Raw genomic sequence first — 20806 nt, 5'->3', positions numbered from 1 at the left:
AAATCAGAGAGACAAAATCTAAAAGGCTAATAATTTAGTATTATTCAAACAAGATATTCAGCCAAGTGGAAAAGATTTTCCCCTCTGGAGAGCAAAGAGCCATCTAAATGTCACCCCATATCCCCCAGATCTAGAGCTGTTCTTTGTGTTTTATGCTGTCGTGCTGTGTCTGGCCATCAATTTACACTTCCTTTACAATATTTTAGGACCCAGCTCAGTCTTCTGGTTTTCATCCTTCAGGGTCTGTGGTTGCAGTTGGAACACTGACTGGGAGGTAAGGCCACAGCAGCATGGTTTGTGTTTTCAAAGCTTGTGGAGAAAGGGCTGGTTTTTATTTTTCTAGTAACTGGCACTGTTCAGCTCTTGGCTGCATCTTCTCAGCTTCTCGTGATGTTATCAAAAACTAAGTCAAAACTCAAAAGCAATAACATAAAGCAGTGGTGCTTCGCGTTTTGGACCTTTGGAAATCTGAGGAAAGCTATGGCCTCTCTTTCCTAGAAAAGGGGACCCCCCACACACACATACATGTAAATTTTCCTTGAGTTTTAGTGGACTTGTGGAGCTCATTAAACCCTGCTTGAAAATGCCCTAATCTGGAGGCTGTGGGAGGAACCCAAACCTTGGAATCAGGCTAGAAAGTGTGTCAAAGTTCCACAAGTTTAAAAATGCTTTTTCTAGCTGCCCTTTGAAAATTTTGGGAACTGCCCCTATTGTGTAGCTCATATTCCGATTCAGCTTATACTGTTTACCACGCACCTCCTGAATGCCAAGCACATCTCAGTTTGGATCTCAGTTTTGCCCCTTAGCAGCAAGTGTGTTTTTAAGCCAGTTACTTACCCTCTCTGAGTTTGTTTCTTTCTCCTGTAAAATGATATTAATATTACCTGCCTGGCGTCTGCGGAGGTGATGCACATGGGGCATCTTCTCTGATTCCTGGCAGGTGTGGGAGTGATTTTCATTATCATGACTCTACAGGTCCTGATCACCTTGATTTTGTTTATCACAGTATACCTTTAATTCAGATATTTTTGGTGGTTTCCTTCCCTCCCTCTAAAAAGATACTACTTAGATTCCCTCCCTCTAAAAAGATACTACTGTAGAAAGTATGTTAAAGAAATAAGTCATAGGAGGTGGGCACCATGTTGTCAACAGAATTCCTCATGAAAATGTTTGAAGGTACCACATACCCCACCTTCCTTTTCGCTCTTTGCTCCAGCTGCAGGCACTGGGTTAGGGCCCTCCATGGAGGGCAGGCAGGCAGTGGTTCTGGCTCAGTAGACATGCTGGCAGCAGTGGTGTCATCAGGTTGAAACTGCAGCAGCAGGGAACACACATTCCTTTTCATTCTGGAAACTTACTGCAAGCACCTGAGAATAAAATGGACAGGAGCGTTCAGTCATTCACTCAACAAGCACTGACTGAGTACCGTGTCCTTATTAGAGGATACAGAACACTTTGGCATCATTATAATTTGGTTTTAATATTGATCCTGCAGAGTAGCTCTGGATTCTTATCTCCATTTTCCAGTTGAGGAAACTGAGCCCAGAGAGGTTAAATTCTGCTATCCTAGACCAATCCTCTGCTCACCTCCCTTCCTTTCTCTCTGTCCTGTCTCTCCCCCTGCTGCTGTGTACTAGCTTTTGTGTAGTCTAGACTCACAGCTCAGTTCAGAATGTCAGCCACCCTGGCAGCTGTCCCAGCCCCAGCCCCTGGGCCATCCAGCTTGGTCCTGGGTTACCCTCTACATAAGCTTCCTGTGGCCAGGGCCCCTTGCTAGGCTTCTGCCTGTCTGCTGGGCTCTCCCTTCTCTCCTGGGTTTCATTGCTTCCAGCTTCTGGCTTCAGTGGCTTCTTCTGTTTCTGAGGTTTCTCTCTGCTTCCATATGTCCCCTCTCAGCTTCTCTGGCTTTTCTCTCTGTGCTTCTCTGAATTTCATCTTATAACGGATTCCAGTAAGAGGATTAAGACCCACCTGGGGCAGGCCTCAACTGAAACAACCTAATCAAAAGTACCTACCCACAATACGTCCACACCCACAGGAATGGATTAGCTTTAAGAACATGATCTTTTCTGGGGTACATACAGCTTCAAACCATCACAGGAATCAACTTTCTTGTTAAGCAAACACAGAGTATTTATTAAGCCCTTATGTTGAATAGTTTTTAATAGTCTCACTTCATTTTCTCACTTGTACTTTTTCTCATGTTTACAACAGGTGGTTTGTGTTTGACACAGAAACAAAAGACTTAGTCACCGTTCACACGGATGGAAATGAACAGCTCTCCGTAATGCGGTACTCACCAGGTTGGAATACAACGCATGCACTGTTGTTAAAAGTCCATCAGAATTATGCAGTTCCATGTAGATGTCTATACAGAAGAAAATTCACAAGACTCCTCAGGGTGAAACTGAAATTAAATGCCATTTGGGTTCACTTCCCTCCTTCTTCATGGAACTAGACTATGCCTGTGTGTTTTTGCACCTTTTATTATGGGAAATTTCAAACATAGGCAGAATTAGACAGAATAGCCCAATGGACCCCCACACACCTGTTACCCAGTTTCAACTGTTGGCCAGTCACATTCATCTATAATTCCAACCACTGCCCCTGCTTCCATAGTATTTTCAAGCAGTTCCCAGACATCTGTATTTGCATATGTATTTATATAGAGACTCTTTTTTTAACAATTATTGAAGTATAATTTACATACAATAATTCACCCATTGTAAATAACAGTTCATTGATGTTTAGCAAATTTATGGAGTTGTGCAGCTATTACCACAGTGCAGCTTTAGAACCTTTCTATCACCCCCAGGAGTTCCCTCAAGCCCCTTGGTAATTAATTCCCACCCAGCCCTAGGCAACAACTTACCTGCTTTCTGTCCCTTTAAATTGCCTTTTCGGGACATTTCATGTAAATGGAATCATGCAGTATGTAGTCTATTGCATCTGAGTTCTTTCATTTAGAATAATGATTTTGAGATTAATCATGCTATTGCATTTATCAGTAATTTGTTCCTTTTTCATTGAGGAATAGTATTCCTTTTAGGGATACCTCACATTTTGTTTCTTCGTTAGTGAATGGACATTTGTATAGTCTCTACTTTGGAGCTGTTGTGAATAATGTTATGAACATTCATCTATCTGTCTTTTGCAGACATATGTTTTCATTTCTCTTGGGTAAATTCCTAGGAGTGGAGTTGGTGGGTTGTGTGTTGAATTTGGGTTTAACTGTTTATGAAACTGTTTTCCAAAGTGACTGTGTTCTACATTCCCACCAGTTCCAGCTCCTCTTCATCCTCGCCCATCCTCGTCATTGCCCGTCCTTCTAGTTACAGCCCTTCCAAGAGGTGTATAGAGGATCTCATTGTGGTTTTAATTGCATTTCCTTAATGGCTGATGACATTGAGTATATTTTAATGTGCTTATTAGTCATTCATATGTCCTCTATGGTGAATTAGCTACTCAGATATTTTCCCCATTAAATTGGGCTGCTTGTCTTACTATTGAGTTATAAGAGTTCTTTATATTCTGTATACAAGTTCTTTATCAGATATATGATTTGTAAATGTTTTTCCCAGTGTGTGGCTTGTCTTTTTTATTTTCTTAATGATGTCTTTTAAAACACAAAGATTTTTAATTTTTATGAAGTCTAGTTTATCAATTTTTCCTTTACAGATCATGCTTTTGATATTGTGTCCAAGGTCAAGATAGTTTTCTCCTCTGCTTTCTTTTAGAAGAGTTACTGTTTTAGCTTCTACATTTAGGTCTCTGATCCATTTTGAATTAATTCTTGTGTATGGTGAGAGATAAGAGTCTAAGTTTGTTTGTTTATTGCATATAGATATCTGTTTCTATTTGCTAAAGCTGCCAGAATGCAATATACCAGAAATGGGTTGGCTTTTTCAATGGGGTTTTATTAGGTTACAAATTTACATCTCTAAGGCCATGAAAATGTCCCATTTAAGGCATCAAGAGGAAGACACCTTCTCTGAGGAAGGGCTGCTGGCGTCCGGGGTTCCTCTGTCACGTGGGAAGGCACCTGGCAACATCTGCTGGGCCTTCTCTCCTGGTTCTGGTTTCAGTGGCTGTCTCCAAATGTCTCCGGGGGTTTCTGTTTTTCATCTGCCTTTTATCCTCTCATAGAGGACTCCAGCAAGGGGAGTAAGACCCACCCTGAATGGGCTGGGTCACATCTCCACGGAAACAACCTAAGCAAAAGGTCCCACCCACAATAGGTCTGCCCCACAGGAGTGTATTAAAAGAACATGGCCTTTCTTGGGGTAATAACAGCTCCAAACCAGCACTATATCTAATTTTCCCCGGTATCATTTATTACAAACACAATTCTTTCTGTATTGAACTTACTGAACTATCTTGACACCTTTGTTGAAAATAAATGAACCATAAATATTTATTTCAGAATTCTCAATTCTGTCCCACTGACCTATATGCTTAGTCCTGTTCCCAAAACACACAGTCTTTATTATTCTGGCTTTAGAGTAAGTTTTGAAATTGGTTTTTATGACCCATCCAATTTGTTGTTCTTTTTCAAATTTATTTTGGCTATTCTAGGTTCTTTGCATTTTTTTGGTACTTTTTTTTTTATTGTGGTAAAGAATACATAACATAAAATTTACTATTTTAACCATTTGATCACAAAATTGTGTAATCATCACCATTATTTATTTCTGAAACTCTTTCATCATCTCAAACAAAAACTTTACACCTGTCAAATAATAACTCCCCATTCCTGCTCTCCCAAGCCCCTGGTAACGTCTAATCTACTCTCTAGCTCTATGAATTTTCCTGTTCTAGTTGCCTCATTTAAGTAGAATCTACAGTATTTGTCCTTTGGTGTCTAGCTTATTTCACTGAGCATAATATCTTCAAGGTTCATGCATGTTGTAGCATGGATCAGAACTTCCTTCGTCTCTATGGCTGCATAACATTCTATTGTGTGTATACATAACATTTTATTTATCCATTTATCTGTTCATGGACTGTCCTTTGCCCTTTTGATATAAATTTTAGGATCAGCTTGTCAATTTCTATTTTGTAAAAAAGCCTACTCAGATTTTAATAGGTGTAAATTACATTGAATTTCTAGATTACTTTGGGGAGTATTAGCATCTTGATAATACTGTCTTCAGATCAGTGAACATGGAAGGTCTCTTATTTATTTAGATCTTCTTTAGTCTTTCTCAGCAATGGTTAGTAGTTTTCAGTGTTCATGTCTTATACTCCCTTTGTTAAAGGTATTTATTCCCAAGTAAGTTGTTTTTTATGCCACTGTGGATGGAATTGTCTTCTTAATGTTATTTTCAGATTGTTCATTACTAGTATATAAAAATAAAATTGATTTTTTTGTACATGAATCTTATATAGTGTGACCGCCCTAAACTCATTTATTAGTTTCAGTCAATTTTTTTCAGAATCCTTGGGATTTTCTTCACATAGGATATGTTAACTGCGAATAAAGACCATTTTACTTTGTCCTTTCCAAACTGGATGCATTTATTTTTTCTTATTGCACGGGCTAGAACCTCCAGTACAACGCTGAACAAATGCAGCAGGAATGGAATCCTTGCCTAGCTACCAGTCTTAGGAGGGAAAGCATTCTGTCTGCCATCTTTAAGTATGATGCCAGCTGCCCTTCATCATGCTGAGGAAGTTATCTTGTAATCTGACTTGGTTTTGAGTTTTTATCATGAGTCAGTGTTGGATTTTGTCGAATGCTTTTTCTACATCAATTGAGATGATCCTGTAGTTTTTTTACTTTATTAATATGGTGTATTACTGCGGTCGCAGTTGACTCGTCTGGGGGGGGGGGAGGTGGCGGCCGGTTGCCAAATCCTAGGCTCTCAGGATTGCTTGGAGGGTACCGCGGCGGGGGCTCTTTCCCGGAGGCGAGGGCGAGGCGGGGGACTGGGCCCGGTCCCCGGCGTAGGCGTGCAAAGTATGGAGGGCGGCGAGAAAGGAACAGGCGGGACACGGTTCTTTTACGGTGAAGAAGCCAAGAGAGTTTATTAGGGGAGAGTACAAGCTTATATCGGGCGTTTAGAGGGCAGGGTAGCTGTAGAGGTTAAAGGCTTGGATTGGTTCTGAGAGGGCACGGAGGTTGATTGAAAAGGGGCGAGAGTTGCTCCGGTAACGGTGTCTGGCAACAATGTATGCGCACTGGTGGTGATGGGAGTTGCACTGGCAACGGGGAGTGTCCGGGCAAGATAAGGGGGTGGGGAAAAGGCGGTTCCCTCCGGCAAGCCTCCCCCAACAGTGTTATTTTGGGTGAGGAAATGGGGCCTGCCTCCGGCCTCACTTTCCCAGGCCCGGGGGGCTGCGGAGGGCGCTGTCGCCCGTGCCCACCACCCTCCCCAGGGGCTGATCAGGTCCCCCAGCCCAGGCCCGCCAAGTTGAAGCACGTAATCAGTGTCCCGCATATTACATTAATTGATTTGCAGATTAATTTTGCATTCCAGGGATAAATTCCACTTGATCATATAATCTTTTTATATATTGCTAGACTCCATGTGTTACTACTCTGTTGAGGACTTTTTCTTCTGTGCTCATGAATGATACTGGTCTCTTTTTTTCCTTGGGATGTCTTTGTCCGCCTTTGTTAGTACCGTTGATCCCAGAGAATGAAATTGGGAGGTTTTCCTTCCTCCTGTATTTTCTGAAATGATTTGTGAAGGATTGGGGACAGATACACAGCATCTGCTTCCCCTCTCAACCCCTCCCGAGCGTGCCTTTCAGAGGGTTCGTCCCTGTTCCCAGCACTGTGGTGCTCTCAGCAGCCTGCAAGACTGGAACTTTCCATCTGGCTCCTGCGTCCTCCGACGTGGCCTTAGTAGCCTTTCCTACTTACCCTCTGGCATAGCACGTTGTTCCGGGATCATCTTAGACATTTCTTGCCTCAGACCTATATTGGCATTTTCTGCAAGGTGCCATGGTGCCTTTTATGTCTGAAATGATGTTTGGAGAGAACAATCTGGCCGTAACTCATTGCTGCTGGGGGGTCATGGTTTCTAAGCCTTCTCATGGAATGCCTTTTACTGTGATACGCAAGGCATTTGGCTACATTAACATCTTGGGAACCGCAGTCTGGTCCTTGGAAACGCTTGGCTGAGACTGAGCTGCTGCTGTTTTGTAGGATTGTCTGTTCTGTAAGCCGATGGACAGTGCCATCTCTACTTCGCAATGGGGTTGCGTTCTGGATCTCTAGAAGTAACTGTATAGAAAGAACACCCCTTTTGGAAGCTTTGTGCTTGTGCCCAGACAAAGCTCATAACTTCTCTGTTTAAACATACAGCTGCCCCAGCCCCCTAGGGAGCCTTTTTTCCATGTTGGGAAGAACCTTGTTTGACTCAGAATGAATGCCTTTCATTCATGACCTTTTCAGTATCATATTTCTTTCTGTTAATTCTAACCAATACTCTGCATCCTTTTGCATTTTTCTCATTTTCTTAGTTATTTTGAACCCCCAGTAAGTCCAAGAGGGCCTCATCCCATCTTTTCCCTGGAAAGCCTGCAGACGTCTCCCCTCCTGCAAATGTGAACAGGTGCCTGTGGTGTCTGTTTCCATTCCCTGGAGGCCAGTGAGCTCCTTCTTCGGGTGACTCTGCCTCTCAGGTCTCGTCACTGTCTGGAGGCTGTGGAGGGTCAAGGCAAGATCCTGGGCCAAAGCCAGGCCACCCGCCTTTAATCCCGTGCCCTCTTCATCAGCCAGGTGACCCTTGTCGAATCGCACAGCAAGTTCTTGTGAGGCGCAAATGAAAGAGGGTATGAGAATGCGCCTTTTGAAGGGTGGAAACCTTGCGCAGATGTCATGGGTGACAGTGCTGTCACCACCGCGAGGGCCGTGGTGATCCCAGGAACAGCACCCAAACCGAGGCTCAGATCCTTGGGGAGGAGCCCAGGATCCTGATTTGTTCTGCACTGTGTGCCCAGCACCTGGCAGAGGGTCTGACACCAATAGGTGCTCAATAAAGAGTTGTCAGATGCCTGAAGGTAGACGAAACTAACCGTGATGTACCTGGCTACTATAGTAAGCGGAGTATGATCAGAGTATTCCACTTGCACCACACTTTTTCCACCGCATCGTCTATACTGTGATAGATTACTGGCCCCTTCTTGAATTCAGATATTTACAGGTTCCAGACAAAAAGAAAAGAGAAAAACATTAGGTCCCCAGACACAGACTGCCATTTTCGTGGAATTTCAGAAGGCTGCTGCCAAAATCCCAGCCTGGATCTGTGGCCCATCTGCCAGGTAGTTCCCCGAGCTGTGCACACTAAAAGGCAGAGGCATCGTTACACTGGGAGGGCTCTTTTCTCGATCCCCTTGTGATCGCTGCCAGAGAAAAGCGGACAGTTCTTGAGCTTTTTAGATGGCGACGACCCCCCAGGATGCTGGGAAGAGTCATGAGCCACGAGCCGGCCATGGGTACATGCTGCTTTTGCCCTCAGTGACCCAGGCAAGCACTGACCCTTACGCTGCCTGGGGCTCCATGGATCTGGGCTTCAGGGTGGATCAGGGCTGCTTTGTGAATCCTCTTTAAGGTTAGTGTCAGGTGCAGGGGGATGCGGGGCCCAAACAGTTACCTCATAAAGCTAAACTATACAGTCAAAAACTTGAACAGCAGGACTAAGAGCCTCAGCCTTTCAGATTATTTCTTGATTCTCTGGTACTCACGGGAGGTCCGGGTTTCAGTGGCTGGTCTGTATCTGGCCATTGTTTGAAGAGAGGTTTGGAAGACAGTCCGGGACCACGGCACACACCTGGAACCAGCCAAGGAACAGAGCTTTTTGGGTGGGCACTCAGCCTCGCTCAGAGTAGGGTTAGGGATTCTTGGCACTCTGAGAACTGTGAACTTAGAATGTCCACAGACCGTGTAATAGCCATCTCAGTAATGTTCTATTAAATATTTTTCATTCTTCAGCTATCTTGAATAAGATGGTCTTATCTAGGCTAATGTTATGTGACTTTTTACTGGATCCATAGTCAACAAGGATGGTTGGTAAAATGCTAGATCCCTTAGAGTTTCTTGAAATACAGAAGTGCTGTAGTGAACATTCTCATACTTAGACATCAGGAGTTTTGGTTGAATTACAATTGGGGTTTTTAAGAGAAAGGAGAAAGGAAGAAAATAATATATTCATTAAGCCCAAAAGCACATACTTAGCCTGCCTACCTGTTCTAATTCCAACCCACTGCAACTAGGATAAAAATCTAAATAAGAAGATGAAAGAGAGAAGATCAGAATGGACTAAGGGCAATTGGTCATGCGACTGTGTTTATCTGTTCTTTAATTTTTTCTGCTTTTATTAGAATGAACGAGAATCTGGTGTTGACTTGTATCACCTCCACATCAAATCCCATCTCTTCTGTGTTTTATTAAAGACCTCCCACCCCTGGCACCTGGATTTCACCAGGCTGTGCCGCTGCACTGTTCCCCATACAGACATGGCAGTCTTGTCTCTGAGCCCAAAACCCCATGCCCAGTAGTGCCCACCGCCCAGATCTCACTCCTCCCTCCAAGGCCCCCCAGGTCAGGCTTCCTGCCTGCACGCTGACTCACCAGGATGCCGAGGCAGACCCGGTGGACGGCTGAGGGAGACTGGGTGGGTGGCCGAGGCAGAGCCGGTGGACAGCCCAGGGGAACGTGGTGGGTGGCTGAGGGGGACCCAGTCGGTGGCCGAGGCAGAGCCGATGGACAGCTGAGGCAATTACACTGAGGCAGTGTCGGGCAGATCTTGGGAAAGGCCCCAGCTGGGAACCTGGAGAAGAGCAGGCTCGCAACCGAGAGGAGCCAGGGTTGCCAGCCTCGTCTGACCAAGTTCTTGCTCTCTCATCTCTATGAACTCAGCTCCAGCCGACCTGCATTTTGGACCAAATACCAGCTTATCTTTGTGGAGTGTACCCTGGAATTTCCTAGTCTGAGGGACTAGGGAAGGAGACTTGGAAAATTTACCAGTGGAAGAGGAGGACTGTTTCCAGGAAGAAGTTCTCTGTAGGACCAGAGGAATAGGCATTCCCTGGGTTTCGTCTGGCTTCAGGGCAGCATCGAGACTGAAGCTGTTAGATTTTTATGTTTTAGGGAAGCCATCCAGGTTTGTATATTTACAGATGAACACAGATAAGAGCTGCGATTTGGACCCGGGTTTTTCTGACCTCAGTGTTCTTATCCAGTCTTCCCAGGCAGGTGCCAGGTCAACGGGGAGAGTCCCCTTGAGTGGTGGGAGCTGAGCCACATCCAGCCACCAGAAGTAGGGCAGCCCTGGGGTACATGTGCGAGGGAAACCACGAATTTGGTCAGGGGGGACAGAGTTGGCCCAGAAGATGATGGAAGTCTCTTCGGGCTCTGCGTCACTCTGTGTGCTGCTCAAGGCCTGGGGCCGTGGACAGGTGTCATCGGCTTGTTTCCCTTTACACTGAGGGTCTCCCCACCCAGTAGGAGCTAAAACAGCCGTGTGGAGACTGTCGAGTTTTCAAAGAGGGACTACACTCCGGTTAAGGCTGTTGCAGATAGCAGCGGGCCACCCAGGGAGATTGCAAAGCCACATTTCTCATTCACCTTCAAAAACAGATACTGGGCTGTGGTTACACAGGTTTACGTGTTTGCAAAACCCTTTAACTGGTATTTTTAAAGGTGTGCATTTTATTGCATGTAAATATACCTTAATGTTGATTTTCAAAGGGGGTGGTGGTAAAGTCTAACTTAACTTTTTTTCCTTAAATAATTAGCCAATTGCCCAAAACCTGTTTATTAAATAACAAATGGTTCCATTGAAAGCGTGCTTATAATTTTGGAATTAACAAAGGGTAAGGTAGTCCTTTGAGACCATTTGCTTAGCAGTGCACAGCCCGCCAGGCTGGCATTTCATTTGTCAGGTGAGCAGCCGCTCCCTCCCCTTGGCTGGGGCGGGGTGGGGGTGGGGGTGGGGGCTGTATTTAAGCCACTAACTGCTCAGGCTCTGCAGTCAGGCTGCCTGGTTCTCATCCCAGCTCCCCTAATGCCCTGTGACCTTGGCCGAGTCACTACCATCCTAGACCTCAGTTTCCTCTCCTGAAAAAGAGGGACAATGATACTGCAGGATCATTATGATGCTTAAATAGAGTTAATATGGGAAGAGTTTGTAACAGTACCTGGTATACAGAAGGCACTCTAAACGTCGACTGCTATAATAAGTAGTATTACTTAACAGTAATTGTTGTTAGCATTTAGCATTTGTTTTCATCACTGTTGCTATGCTCAGTGCTGAGGCTGCTTGGAGGAGTTGAGTTCTGGATCAGGTGGTTTGCCCTGCAGCCCCCTGGCACTCCCTGGGGCCGGCACAGATGGTGGCCAGTCAGGGGGCGTCAGCAGCGCTTGGCCCGGTGGCCCCCATCCCTTTGGGGACAACATCTGTTTCCTTGGACAGGCTGGCTCAGTCCTGCCAACACCCCTACTTTGATCTGACCTAAGCCAAGAATCCTGAAGTGCCATTTCCTGAGCACCAGGCCTGGCTGTTTGCTGCAGGGTTCCCTACCTTCGGAAAAGGGAAATGGGAGGCAAGAGGTGAGAGCAAGAGAGCGCCAACCCCTCGAAGCCCTTCTGTGCGTCCATAACTGCTAGTGCTTTGCAAATATTGCCCAAGGGAATCTTCTCAGTTGCTTGCAAAGGCATCACCTGCCGCGTTTTGTGGCTGGAGGAACCGATGCTCCGTGAAAGGAAATGACTTGTCCACTGTCCCCGAGCTGGGGCGCTGAGCCCCCCGGCCCCCCACCCACCGCTCTGCCCTCTGTCCAGTCTCTCAGACCCCGTTCTCCCCCAGTGTGATATATCCTTGTTCTTCCTGCTCTGGGCCACCCTGGCGTGCTCATTTGTCAGCTCTAAGAACCGGCTCTGCCTTTAGGTTCCAGTGTGTTTCTACAGAAGCTTTGTGGCCTAATTCCTTCAGAAACCTGGTGAAGATAACAGTAACTACTGGCCCATTGGAAGAGAGGCAGAGGGGTCCTCGGCCCCACCAGGGGTTCACCGTGAGCCAAACAGACAGACCCGAGAGCCTCGTGCTCAGTGACGAATGGGGCACCCAGCAAGGCAGCTGCAGGCACATCCCGAAGGACCTTGTGGGCCACCAAGGAGTGGCGTCCTGGCCCTCGGGGACAGGGACGGCCAGGGAAGGGCTTTAAAGGGGAAGGATCAGGTCAGATGTCTATTTTCAAAAGATGACTTTGACAGTGGTGTAGGATTCATTCAAAAGAAAATTTTCTTTTTGACATAATCCACTAATCTGGCTAGTTTGTCTAAATCAGTGATGGCAACCAGCATTATCCCTTGTAACTGATAAAGGCTTTTTAGCAACTGAGATGTAATTTGCCGTATCTTTGTAGATGGAAACTTCTTGGCAATTGGCTCTCATGACAACTGCATCTATATATACGGAGTTAGCGACAACGGGAGAAAATACACTCGAGTCGGCAGATGCTCAGTGAGTGCACTTACTGTTGTCTGTGAACATGTATGCACTCGTTTCATTTCCCCAGGACGGCGTTAGTCGCGCATTTAGAAGGCAGGTGAAACTCAACTGCTGTTCTCTCCCCAGGGTCATTCCAGCTTCATCACTCACCTGGACTGGTCTATGAACTCACAGTTCCTCGTGTCAAACTCAGGAGACTATGAAATCCTTTACTGTGAGTGGAGCCCCGGGAGTCGTCTGGGTTCAGATGAACTGACACATTCACCCCACTGTGGCCTCTGTCCCACTGACGTGGGTGCGTGGGCCTCGGTTTCCTCCTCTGTACGACAGCGGAGTTGGCGGGATGCGGGGCCGGTGCGGGCTGACACCCAGCGAGCGCCTAACTGCGTGCCCTTCGCTGATCCCGCGAGCGTCCCCCAAGCACGTGAGGGCCCCGGTCTCCAGGCACGGGGGTGCTCGCGGGTACGGAGCACTTCACCTGCGTTTCCTCCACCTGCCACACCACTTCCTGGCTTACCCCCATTTCCCATGCCCCAAGTAAGGGTCACCTCTTCTGCCTGCTGCTTCCCGAGGCCTGGTATTTGCTGTCAACTTCCTTATCTGTGAAATGGCGATAAGCCTGGCATGGAGACTGATGGAGAGGGGCGGCGGGCAGGGGCCAGGGCGCCAGAGGCTGCTGCCCAGCCGGGTGGCGGAGACGTCATGGTCCCTGCTTGCTTGGGGTGATGCCTCGGCCAAGCGAGGGCCCCTCACAGTGTGACGCTACTGGCCCCAGCTCCCTTTCTGCCACCTCTGCCTGCCTCCTTGGGGCGGGCCCCCTAGCATCCCCTTCACCCGGGCCCCCAGTGAACCCAAATTCAAGTACTGCAGCACCGGAAAGGACTGAGAGGCCATCCAGTCCAACTCCTCCACTGGAGGAGCCCGAGACAGGCAGGGCTGCTGGTGGGAGGGGTGGGGGAGAAGCATGCCCGGGCCGGAGCCCCTCCAGCGGGGCAGGGGCCGCACGGCTCCCCTCTGCACCCTCTCCAAGGCCCTGCCTGACCCAGTGCAGAAGCAGGGTGGTGGTTTCAGGAACAGCCCCTGGATCTAGGATAGTCTCAGACACGTCTCGTATTCTACCAGTGAGAGCTAGTTTAGGGAAAAACACCACCTGGGCAGCCTTTGGCATTTGGTGAGACTTTCCATCCACTTCCGTTTCTGCCTGCGTGTGCATATGTAGTGGGTACCCTGGCAGCAGGGACACAGTTGTGTTCAGGGGCTCCAGTGGGGACAGTGAGCAGGCAGAGGCCGAGTTACCAGAGGACGGGCAAAGAGGGAGAAGCCAGGCTCTGGGAAACAGATGCGCTGGAGGTGGGAAGAGGCCGGAGGAGGCTGGCAGCTGTGGGCATGGCTCCCCGAGGCTGCGGTGGTCGATGGGGTGTGGCCGTGTGGGCTCAGCTTGTCCAGGAGCAGCGGTGGCCTCACTCCTCCTGGCTCAGGCACAGCTGCCACCAGTGCTGTGTTTGCTTCTTCCAGGGGTTCCCTCTGCTTGTAAACAAGTTGTGAGTGTGGAAACGACGAGAGACATAGAATGGGCGACGTACACCTGCACTTTGGGGTTCCATGTCTTTGGTAAGTTTCTGCAGGCCTCACCGGGTTCACGCAGGACACGTGTCTACTTTCAGAATATTTCTTTGATAGCTTTGAAATGTCATAGTCACCAGCCTTGTCATACTGCTCTGCTGCTTACTGAACCCCACAAAGCAAGCTCCCTGTGGTTCCTCGGGAAGGCCAGGGCTCGCCAGCTACGGCCGGGGGAGAAGAACAGAGAGACAGAGTTTTTTATTTGATTGTGGCAACATATATAACACAAATTTGCCATTTTAACCGTTTTTAAGCATACAATTCAGTAGTATTAATTATCTTTACAATGTTGTGCCACCATCACCACCATCCATTACCAAAACCTTTTTATCACCCAAAACAAACCTGTACCCGTGGAGCAGTAACGTCCCATTCCCCTCCTCCTAGCCTGTAACCTCCGACCTACTTTCTGACTCTGTGAATGTCCTTATTCTAGGTATTTCATCTAAGCGGAATCATACAATATTTGTCCTTTTGTGTCTGGCTTATTTCACTCAACATGATGACTTCAAGGTTCACCCCTGTTGTAGCGTGGATCGGCACTTGATTCCTTTTTACGGCCGAATAATATTCCACTGTCTGGATGGACCACATTTGTTTATCCATCATCTGTCGATGAGTTGTTTCCGCACTTTGGTTGTTGTGAATAACACTGCCGTGAACATTGTTGTGCAGGGATCTGTTTGAGTCCCTGCTTTCAATTTACTTTGGGATATATACTTAGGAGTGGGATTGCTGGGTCATGTGGTAATTCTACACTTAGCTTTCTGAGGAACTGCCTAGCTTGCTACCACAGCAGCTCCATCATTTTACATTCTCACCAATAATGTATGAGAGTTCCAATTTCTCCATATCCTCACCAACACTTGGTATTTTCTATTTTTTTGATATTAATCATCCTAGTGGGTGTGAAGTGGTATCTCATTGTGGTTTTGATTTGCATTTCCATATTAGCTAATGATGTTGAGCATCTTTCCATGTTTTTTTAAAACAGTTTTATTCACACACCATACAGTCCATCCTCAGAGTACAATAAATGGCTCTCGGTATAGTCACATAATTATGCATTTACCACTACAGTCAATATGAGAACATTCTCATTTCTTGCAAAGAAGAAAATCCCAGACCCCTTATAGCCACCTATTATTGACATTTAACTTTGTTACAATTAACAAAAGAATATTACAATGTTACTGTTAACTATAGACCTTAGTTGCATTAATTGTATTTTTCCCATATACCAGCCTCTTATTAACACCTTGTAATAGTGGTGTACATTTGTTCTAGTTTATGTAAGAACTTTCTTACATTTATACAGTTAACCCCTGTCATCATCCACTCTAGGTTTCACTAAGTTATACAGGCCCAGTTTTTTTTATCCTCTAGCTTTCTTTCTGGTGACATACACAACTCGAGCCTCCCTCTTTCAACCACACTCACACTCTGCTTTGTTAATTACACTTACAGCATTGTGCCCCCAACACACGATATTGTGCTATTCATTTCCACACCTTTTCAATGAGCGTTATTGAACATTCTGTACTCTTTAATCATTGATTGCCAATGTCTGCCCTCTTTCTATCTCCTGATAACCTATAAAGAGATTTTTAACTCTTTTACAATTGTAGGAAATGGGTCCTGAGATTATTCTCTAGAATCTTCTCATAACAGGTTGTGCTGAATTGACCAAAATGGACCAGATGACATAAATCTAAATTTATTTACCTTTTGTTAGGGCTGTTACATTTTTTGGTCCCTAAAATAAATTTTCCATTTCTGTCGAGGTTCAGATTGTGTTTTCATAAATGACCTAAAATTAATTGCCTCAATATAGCAGAATAATAATGAGAATGCAGTGTTTATAATCTCTTTATGTAAGACCAAAAGTCAGTTACTTGTTAAGAATGTCACAAATCTCCTTGGAGCTACATTTTGCCAGTTTCTGGTGTTTAATACCAGGACCCTTGGGTTTTATCCTGGAACTGTCAGTTGTGCACCCAGTGCTCCCATATTCATAAGTTATTTAGATCAAAATAGTTTCCCACCACCTCCCAGGCCATGTTCCAGGCCCCCCAGGCAGCTAGACGCTGCGGCCAGGAGAGGATGGCGGGCACAGAGCAGGGTCCTAGGGCTGCCACCCGGCAAGCAGCAGCCACAAAGAGCTGACATCAAGAAACACCTGAAAGGCACAAGCAGATCCAGGGAGTTCCTAAGTCCCTTGGAAAGACTCTCACCTATAAAAAGTTACCCAAAAAAAAAAAAAGTTAGGAAACTGCCAGCTTGAAGACTGGTCAGCTTTCCATGAGACGCTTTGACAACCAAGCAAAGGCTGTCGTGTTCAGAACCAGGTGCCCTCTCTGCTCTAGCTCCAAGGAGGGGCCCGCAGGGTGGGCAGTGGCCCAGGCAGCCCACACAGAGCCCGTCGCTGCTCCCACACCCCGGGATGGGGCAAAGTTGAAGGATCTCCCGAGACAGGAGGGCACGATGATGGAAGCTGGGGGAGAGGCAGTTGTGTTTTCCTGGGGGGCTCTAGGACCAGCTGCTGCCCAGTGAGGCCCTGGGTTTCGGGGTGGTGGAGCGCTGCTTGTGGTCTTGTTTCAGGGGTGTGGCCGGAAGGCTCGGACGGAACCGACATCAACGCAGTCTGTCGGGCCCATGAGAAAAGACTCCTGTCGACCGGGGACGACTTCGGCAAAGTGCACCTCTTCTCCTACCCCTGCTCACAGTTTAGGGTAAAGGACCTGTTCTCTTTCCCCGTCCTGTCCCTGATGGGGCATTTGTAGCCTGACCTGTCTGTCTGGTGACTGAGTAAATCAGTGCTGTGTGTGAGTGCTGCCCCTCAGAAATGCAGACCTGGGGGCTCTACCGGAGGTCTCTGTTTTGGTTTTGCAGTATTTTTGTCACTGTCCTGTACATTTGAAATGATTTCAAAATAAAAAGTATTTTTTTAAAAAAAGTAGCTATGACCCCATTTCCCAGCCACTTAAGAGCACATGGGTGCCTCCCCGCTGTGCTCCAGGAAGCAGCCAGGCTCCTCACACAGCCTCCGGGGTCCCTCGGATCTGGCTTGTGTCCCTCTGTGGTTTCGTGGGTCTCACTCCTCCCCTCCACCCACGGCTCCCTGTGCTCCACCCTGCTGCACGCAGCCAGCTCCATTCCTGGGCGCCCATCACCACGAACCCACAAACCTGCTCCTCCTCCTCCGAGACCCTCAGCCTCAGCCCCTGGCACCTGGTTAGCCCCTCCGGCGGGCCAGGCTGACCCTGGTGCAGCCGTCTCATAGTGCACAGGTCACGGCAGAAGGCAGCAGTTTGCTCTTGGCTCGCTCCCCGCCAGCCTGGACTCTCGAGTGGTGTGTTTCTGTCTCTCCTGTGTTCTGTGCACAGAGCAGGTGCACAACAAAAGCTCCTGAATGAAGGAAAGAATTAATTAGGAAATGAAGGAATGATCTACCATTAAAGTACTTTCCAAATCCAGAGATTTTGCTCTGTGTTCAACCTTTCTCTGTGTCATTCTTTTCCAGGCACCAAGCCACGTGTACGGTGGGCACAGCAGCCACGTCACTAACGTAGATTTTCTGTATGAAGACAGTCACCTCATCTCCACTGGTGGGAAAGATACGAGCATCATGCAGTGGCGGGTCATTTAGTCCCCAGCGAGGACCGTGGGGAGCGGAATGTGCCCGGGGGTGCCGGGGCACCCCCAGGAAGACACGGACTTGCATTGAGCTTGGTCACTGTGATTTCTGTTTTGTTTGAAATATTCTTACAAACCTCAGGAAAAATATGCCCTCTACCAGTTACCTTAGCTTAGGGTATCAGTGGGTGTCGCATCAGATAAACAGTTCAGTTTTCTCTTTTGTTGTACAATATATAAAACAATGCACATTTAATATAAAAAAAGATTCTAAGGTTTACATTATGTGACAACAGAAGTATCTGGTATATACTTAGTAAATTTTCTATGAACTCTGCAAAAATGGTCACAGAATGCCTTTAAAATATTGTATATAGTCTTTACTATTTCACCACTAGCTTGCTAAGTCACATATTTATGATAATAATGAGGTACTGAATCATGATCACTGGTGATTAAATGATCCCAAAAGGAGCAATTAATTGAGGAGAGAGTGAATTACGGATTTGCACAGCTGAACCAGGAAATGCAACTATGAGACTTTATTTGGTTCCATTTTCTAAGGTATCATTCAATTCCCCTCTGGGAGGCTGATCAGAATGGGGTTTTATTCTTCTTGTGTTAAGCAGATTCTACTCCAAATTAACATACATATTTCAGCAGGGTCTCCAGGCATTTCGGAGCGTGACTTAGCCTGTCCTGCCCAGCCAGATGCGGTCAGCCTCTTGGCACGTGCGTGAACTGCGTCCTCTTCTGTACCCTTTTCCCATGCCCTGATTCATGGTTGAGACATTTAACCACCTTCCTCTGTATATTAATTGGCATGATACGGTATTGTACTTGTATAGGATTTTAGCAATTCATAATAAATATGTAAGGCTAGGCTTTACTATCTTACGCTTATGGACATTGTATATTTGTATTTTAAGACCAAGTAGACCAAGTCAAAAAGATATCTTCTACATGTACCATAAACCTGCAGAGGGGAGAGAGAAGTCTCGAAAGGCTCCGTGAAGTGCTAAGGGCGGCTTCTTTTCCTGTCTGTTGTGCATGGACAGCTCTTTACGGTATGAAATAAGATTGCGTTCTGATGAGTAAAATGTAGATGACATAAATTTGTCAAGAAGGCCTTATCCATTTCGATTGTGTGACAGATTGAAATTTATTGTTTCCATTGGGGAATGTATCTCAGAGTTTAAAATAGAAGAGTAATAAACAGTCTTAAAGCAAACATTAAGATTTTTACTTGTTATAGACAAGTAAATGAATTGAATTTTCTGAACTCTAGGGCACTGGTTGTTTAGAGTGGTTAAGTGCAACATTTGGAAACTTTTTTAAATTACATCTCCAGCCTGCTGCTAAAGGGTAGGTCACCAGTAAACAACATGTATTAAAGATGAATTTGTTTGTATGTATCCTTATCAAATATATTCTATAATGAAATAAAATCTGAGAAGTGAATTTCTTATCGACCTATTTTCATGAAAGTATATAAGTATCTAAATTTAGAGATGATTTACACTCTATTCTGTTTCATAAAAGATTTTTTTTCTGATCTGGGTCATTTGCAAATGGGACTATAGTTTGCATGTGGTGTATAAGCATTCATCAGATTAGATAAGCATAAAGAATCTAACTTGATTACCATGTCCAGTTGTTAACTTACTTGACTATGCAAATACTGGAAGAAAGGAATCACTTTCATATTAATAATTGACATAAGGGGGTCGGGCAGGTTGCAGAGTGCAACAGGACCAGAGTTAATGTGTGCTGCTTAAATGTGAGAAACAAGCACTATTCCTAAAAAGGAATAAAATGCTCACCCAGTTGTGGAGAAGAAAAGAATTTATTCATGATCTTGCAAGAACGGGCACCCAACCAAAATGTGGGGGTTGGCGCACAGAACAATAGACCCAGCAGTATTTATTCCCTACACCTAACTGCAAGTCCCTCCCCTGTTTCTGCATTGGCTGGATACTTCAGAGGTTACTTCTATTTGACAAGCCTAACTAGCCTGAGCAAATTTGAAACATGCAGCGGGCCCAAACTGGAAACATTTGAAACAAGTCTCCACCCTTCTTTCCTTTGTTCTTTAACTGCAGAGCCTGTCTGAGCTAGTTTGGTAACAATTTAAAAACTATTTTAGGAACCTCTACTCCCCCACCCCAGCCTCCACCTCCGCAAGGACAGTGGGCAGATAAACAGGAGGACCGGCCACTGATTATAGCGTGGCTTCTTGACCCTCTACCATTCCCCTGAGCTGCCCCCACCCTGTGTGAAAGCTAAATTTAATCTAATTCTCACATTAAACTAAATTGGCACCAATTCAAATTAAGTGGTGATAAATTTAGGATGTTACCATAATTCCCATGGTAACCACCAAGGAAAAAGATATGAAATATAGAAAACAAATAGCAAAATGACAGAAGTCCTTCATTATCAGTAATCACTTTAAATGGGTTAAACTGAAAATTTAAAAATTGGGCAGAATGGGTTGAAAAAAATGATCCAACTAGATGCTGTCTACAAGAGACTTATTTTAGATTCAAAGACACAAAAAGGTTGAAAGTAAAAGGATGGAAAAATATGTTCTATACAAACAGTAACAAAAAGAGACCTGGGTTGGTATACTGATAGAAGATAAAATAGATTTTAAGTAAAAAAAAATCATTACAAGAAGCAAAGAAAGACATTATATGTTAGTAAATGGGTCAATTCTTCAAGAAGATATAACAATTACAAATATAAGTGCACCAAACAGAGACCAAAATATCTAGGCAAACATTGACAGAATTGAAGGGAGAAGTAGACGGTTCTACAATAATAGTTGGAGACTTCAATACCCGCTTTCAATAGTGGGAAAATCACACAGATGGAAGATCAACAAGGAAACAGAGGATTTGAACAACACTATAAAGCACCTAGTCCTAGCAGCCATGTACAAAACATACTCCACCCAACAAGAGCAGACTATATGTAATTTTCAAGTGCATATGAAAGATTCTTCAGGACAGACTAGACATTAGCTCATAAAAAAATTCTCAATAAATTTTAAAATGTTGAAATCATGCAAAGTATCTTCTTCA

The 20806-nt window shown here is 45.6% G+C and overlaps 1 protein-coding gene across 3 annotated transcripts in view; it reads left to right on the top strand.

Moving 5' to 3' along the window:
• The window catches only part of EML1 (EMAP like 1), a 225621-nt gene extending 206440 nt beyond the window's left edge, over positions 1 to 19181 (top strand). For all 3 annotated transcript variants that reach the window (XM_037831901.1, XM_037831900.1, XM_037831902.1), the window contains exons 16-22: positions 207 to 274; positions 2215 to 2303; positions 12376 to 12473; positions 12588 to 12675; positions 13977 to 14072; positions 16686 to 16816; positions 17608 to 19181. In XM_037831901.1, coding sequence (XP_037687829.1) covers positions 207 to 274; positions 2215 to 2303; positions 12376 to 12473; positions 12588 to 12675; positions 13977 to 14072; positions 16686 to 16816; positions 17608 to 17733 — 696 coding nt within the window. In that variant the 3' untranslated portion in view covers positions 17734 to 19181. The remainder of the gene's footprint in view (positions 1 to 206; positions 275 to 2214; positions 2304 to 12375; positions 12474 to 12587; positions 12676 to 13976; positions 14073 to 16685; positions 16817 to 17607) is intronic.
• The last annotated feature ends 1625 nt before the right edge of the window (positions 19182 to 20806 follow it).

Source organism: Choloepus didactylus, chromosome 4 (genome assembly GCF_015220235.1).
Source record: "Choloepus didactylus isolate mChoDid1 chromosome 4, mChoDid1.pri, whole genome shotgun sequence".
NCBI classification, from domain to species: Eukaryota; Metazoa; Chordata; class Mammalia; order Pilosa; family Megalonychidae; genus Choloepus; species Choloepus didactylus.
This window is presented reverse-complemented; position numbering and strand designations above follow the sequence as displayed.